Source organism: Solanum tuberosum, unplaced genomic scaffold (assembly GCF_000226075.1).
Source record: "Solanum tuberosum cultivar DM 1-3 516 R44 unplaced genomic scaffold, SolTub_3.0 scf00040, whole genome shotgun sequence".
Taxonomy (NCBI): domain Eukaryota; kingdom Viridiplantae; phylum Streptophyta; class Magnoliopsida; order Solanales; family Solanaceae; genus Solanum; species Solanum tuberosum.
In genome coordinates, this window is record NW_006238964.1 from 1,992,558 (window position 1) to 1,997,513 (window position 4,956).

General features: G+C 34.2%; 1 protein-coding gene across 1 annotated transcript; it reads left to right on the top strand.

Moving 5' to 3' along the window:
• The first annotated feature begins 665 nt into the window (after nt 1–665).
• LOC102581702 (GATA transcription factor 12-like) lies at nt 666–2,473 on the top strand. The gene is made up of 2 exons (XM_006342987.2): nt 666–1,265; nt 1,467–2,473. Exons 1-2 carry the CDS (start codon nt 702–704, stop codon nt 2,205–2,207), a joined length of 1,305 nt encoding a protein of 434 aa, XP_006343049.2. The 5' UTR covers nt 666–701; the 3' UTR covers nt 2,208–2,473.
• Nucleotides 2,474–4,956: the final 2,483 nt, after the last annotated feature.

Below are 4,956 nucleotides of genomic sequence, written 5' to 3' on the forward strand. Positions count from 1 at the left end.
TTTTTTATTAAAAAAAAAAACAGGGGACAAAGCGCAATTCCCGATGGATTAAGGCAAAGTTAATACTAGTAATAATAAGAGATAATAATAATACATAGAAAAAGAAAAAAACAGAGGAATCCGGCTGTAAACTTGGACTCTAATGGTAGCTTCACGGCGACAAAACCTGCTGGATCGATTCTTAAGGGTAAAGGGGTTGTATCGATTTTAATCCACTTCACTAATTTTTGTTAATTAATTAATTACAGTAAGTACTAATTAACTTTACTTGTACTAAAAAAGAAGAAGATAAATACATACAGATTCTTCATTTAAATTATTCGAACAGCACATGACAGCCGTGACATCCAATTTAAATTAGCACCTTTAGTATTCAATTTTTGACCTTTAAAACAAAGTTTCAAACTCTAAAAAAGTCTAAAGTAATCCTTTACTTACCACAAAGATAAAGTAAAATTTGAAATCATTATTAAAACATCCAGTGATAATATAAACTTTCAAATTTGCTTAACAATTCATTTTATTTTATTTTTACACTATAATAAAAAGTAGTAGTAGTACTTAAAATACAAGCATGTTAAGGGGAAAATGAAACAACTTTACAGATTTAGCAAGTGATGTGTAATTTTTATTACACAATTTTTAAATTGTGCTATAAAAAAGGGAGAGGTAATAAAAGATGCTTTAAAATAAAAATAAAAATGGTGAAGTGTAATTACGAGAAAGACCTTCATTACACTTATGAAAAGGCCTCTGACCCGGACCCCTTACTTTCAGCTTTTGAGCACTTGTCTGTCCTCTTCACACTCAATTCCTTCATTCTCTCTTCCTTTTTCTCAGCTTCCGATTCTCCATATAAAGAATTAGTCTCAAACCTACCGTTACTTTGCGTTTTACACTCCACCATTCTTACACTACACACCAACAACTTCTTCTTCTTTTTTCTAACAATGGAAGCATCGGATTTATTCGTCAGCGGCTTTTTCTCACATGCCGGAGACGAACAAATTCCGAATAACATCAATAATAATAATAACTGTAACAATTTTTCTGTGGATGATCTTTTGGTTATCCCTAAGGAAGATGAAGTTATGGCCGACGCATTTTTCAACAATATTACAGGAAATTCTACTGATTCATCCACCGTTACCGTCGTTGACAGCTGTAATTCCTCTGTTTCTGGTGGAGATGGACAATTTAATGGCAACCTGAGCGGCCGCAGCTTCACCGATGCTCCCTTCCCTAACAGCGAACTCTGCGTTCCGGTAATTACACGAGAAAATTGTTTTGTTTCATCTTTTCCGCCAATTTCGGAATCAAATTTTGTCTGAGAAATTGTAAATCAACAACGTGTAAAATGTGAACAATTCATGTATCGTTTTACAGTTGTATTGAATAATAGAGTTCAAATTCATACTATTTGGTTGAAATTCAGTGAATTTAACTTGTTTATCTGTTTGTAACAGTTTGATGACTTGGCTGAGCTTGAATGGCTCTCAAATTTTGTGGAGGAATCATTCTCAAGTGACGACGTTCAAAACCTGCAGTTCATCCCTGTAGCAAACATTAATTCCTCCACCATCACCACCGACAGTTCATCCTCCGCAACCACATTTTCCACCGGACCTAACTCGCCACCTGCCTTCCCCACCGACACCTCTGTTCCTGGCAAAGCTCGCAGCAAGCGATCACGCGCCGCTCCCTGTGACTGGTCCTCACGCCTCCAGCTGCTCTTATCCCCTGCCACATCATCATCAGAGAGCAACAGCATCTCGCCTCCATCTGCTAACAACACTACTTTCGCCACAGCCAAAGCCACCAAAGCGCCGTCGAAGAAGCGAGAGAGTGTGGAAACGCCGGGACGCAAATGCCTTCACTGTGCTTCTGATAAGACACCACAGTGGCGCACAGGGCCATTAGGTCCAAAAACTCTGTGCAATGCATGTGGAGTTAGGTACAAGTCAGGTAGGCTTGTGCCGGAGTATCGACCGGCGTCTAGCCCGACTTTTATCTCAGCGAGGCACTCGAATTCTCATCGGAAAGTTCTGGAGCTCCGGAGGCAAAAGGATCTCCAGAGACACCAAGCACATCACCACCAGCATCAATTGCTTAGTCAACCCACAATTTTCGGTGTATCAAACGGTGGTGATGAATTCCTGCTTCATCATCACCAAAATTGTGGTCCAAATTTCAGGCACCTCATCTAGTATCAGTCACCTAGTGTAGGGGATAACTACTTTGCACTTTTCTCGTTTTAAAAAAGTTTGAATTAACAATCCCATTTTCCTAATTCCATCTAGTTTTAGAAAGTTGAAAATATCAGGATATCAAGATATAGGAGCAAAAAATAAAATGTTCCTAGCAATCCTAGAAAAAAAAAAAAAAGAGAAGAAGATTAAATGCGAAATAGAAATTAGAATTTTGTAACGTTTCTCTTAATTTTGGTATTAATTAATTTATAGATTCATTTTAAGACTTGTTAAGTCAAATATTTTTAGGTAATTATATCTTGTTTCGTTTGTATTTGCCAAATCATTTCTTGACTATATCGTTATGCGTTTAACTTCCATATATCACCAACATAAAAATAAGAGTACTATACTTTACGTCACAAGAAAGGAAACTACAAATTCAACTAATCATCTCTTAATATTTATATCATGCTATCAATTAAGGGATCGTTTGGTTAGTGAACTTGAGTCTATAGAAAAGTGCTAATTAGTACCTTCTAAAAGCAAGAGAGTTGCAAGTAATGGCGGAAACAAAATTTGTATTAAGAAACGTCAAAATATAACTAAGAATATACACAATTAAGCTTATATATAATTTTGCATTTAAAAGGTGTCAATTGTTATTCCAGAATATATACAACTCAAAGTGTAGACTTCAATCATATTAATAAACTAGATGACCGAAGGGTGAATAGGTTTCCCTACATATTGGTTAATTCTAGTATCAATTTGGACAAGGTTGAAGGAATTAGATTTTATTCGTTTGTTGACAAATGAAGTAAAGAGATAAAAAATACAGTGTAAATTTAATAAGGTGGAAAGTGGGTGTGGGGGAATGATCGGTGGAAGCAAATTGTATTGTGCATATTGCGCCTTTGTCAATGACATGGGCCATTGTGCCATAACTTGAAAACTTGAAAGGTGAGAAATTTGCACATGGAGGGCTCACGGGCACAACTAATTAATTTCCTGTCTCAACTTCCATTACTATTTTCAAAAGCTACCACCTCTTCTTTTTTTTTTTTGGAAAATAGTAAAAACAAAAATAGAAGTTGGTTTTACAGTTGCTACCAAAAAAATAAATAGAAGTTGGTATTGTATCTTTTCATTGGGTATCTACATGGATTAGCTTGCTAGAAAAATGAGTATAATTGGTGTACCAAGAGGTCCCAATTTAAAGAAATAGTACTAGAAAGAAAAAAGGTAGAAAGTCTGATCTCAATATTCCATTTTGATAAAGAAATGGCTTTGGACGGAGTTAACTTGATTCCAAAAGCTAGTTCATGAAATAAAATTATTTACAGCTATATAAATAGAGAGTTATTGTCGGACTCTAACACTCTCATGTCCATGACAAACCATAATCATCAGACTATAAGAAAGAGAATGAATCAAGACGGACAACAAAATTGTCACTTTACACAAGCCTGCTATCAATAGCAAGAGCAAAAAAAAGGTTTATGTTGAATTAGGACATAAAACCAGTATAAGCCAGCCGACAAGCAAAATGAGTTTACATACACAGATAACTAAGTTTTTGACAAAGAAGAGGAGGACCCTTCTTATATCCGCCCCTACTGAAACTTATCTGAGAAAAGTCTTTGTTCAGTACTCCCCTAAATCGAGTAAACAATGAGTTGTGACGAGTCTAGCTTCAATTCAATGATAATTAAATAAATGATTATGAGTCCAATTTAACTCAAAAAACTAGCTAACTAACCCATGGAGGAATAGATCATAGATGATAGATGATTGTTCAAAAATATAATTGAAAAGATCACCCAATCCATAGAGTCAATTTGATAAAAAGTAAATAATAATAAAAAATATCATAGTTTTGTTTAATTCTATATATAGAGAAGTACAAATATGTGTATATATTATTGACCCATAGTTTCTCTAATACTATTAAATGAATTGAATAAACAAAATATAACATAGATTTCAGTGACCATATTAATATATTGGCCTATGAAATTAAGTATGGGGAGAAAAAAAAAAAAAGATGAAGAAGAATATCGTGCAGTGTACGAAGTATAGCTGCATGGAATTGCGTTGAGAATCAATGTAGGAAAAGAACGAGGAACAATTTGATTATAACCAGTAGCAAAATTTTAAAAGAATAATAAATTGATTAATATTATATAAAATTAAAGTTATAGTAATACGTTAATTATGTATTTGGGATAACCTAGGTCAAAGGACGAACTATATTGGATTAAAATAATTACACACTAATGTTTGGCCCCTATATAATTGTCTACCCTATCTTAGACATTTTGCACTTCTGAAGGGGGCCACTACGTTATCTTTACCCAATCTCTCTATTATTTGCTCCAAGGTTACTCCAACTATTTTAGTGATATAATCAAAATTTCATTCAGAAGATTTCAAATATATATGAGATAAGAGTCTGAAAAATATCTCAATTTTGATCGGATTTACTGTTGCGATACTATACTTTCATGAGAACCTATTACCTCCCTAGACTATTTAGTACCGTATTTTAAACATATATTTTTGTCCATGTGGACATAAAAAATAATGCAAAATTATAAATAGTAATGTGTCCACGTAGGCACATATATACATTTAAAATACACTATTAAATAGTTCAGGGGGTAAAAAATACGGTATTAAATAGTCTAGGGAGGTAATAGGTCCTTATGAAAGTTTAGTATCGCAACAGCAAATCCGACCAAAGTTGAGATATTTTTCAAACCCT

Coding starts and splice junctions, on each gene's coding strand:
- LOC102581702 (XM_006342987.2), top strand. CDS start 702: ATGGTGAAGTGTAATTACGAGAAAGACCTTCATTACACTTATGAAAAG. Junction 1,266..1,466: donor ACAGCGAACTCTGCGTTCCG/GTAATTACACGA, acceptor TGTTTGTAACAG/TTTGATGACTTGGCTGAGCT.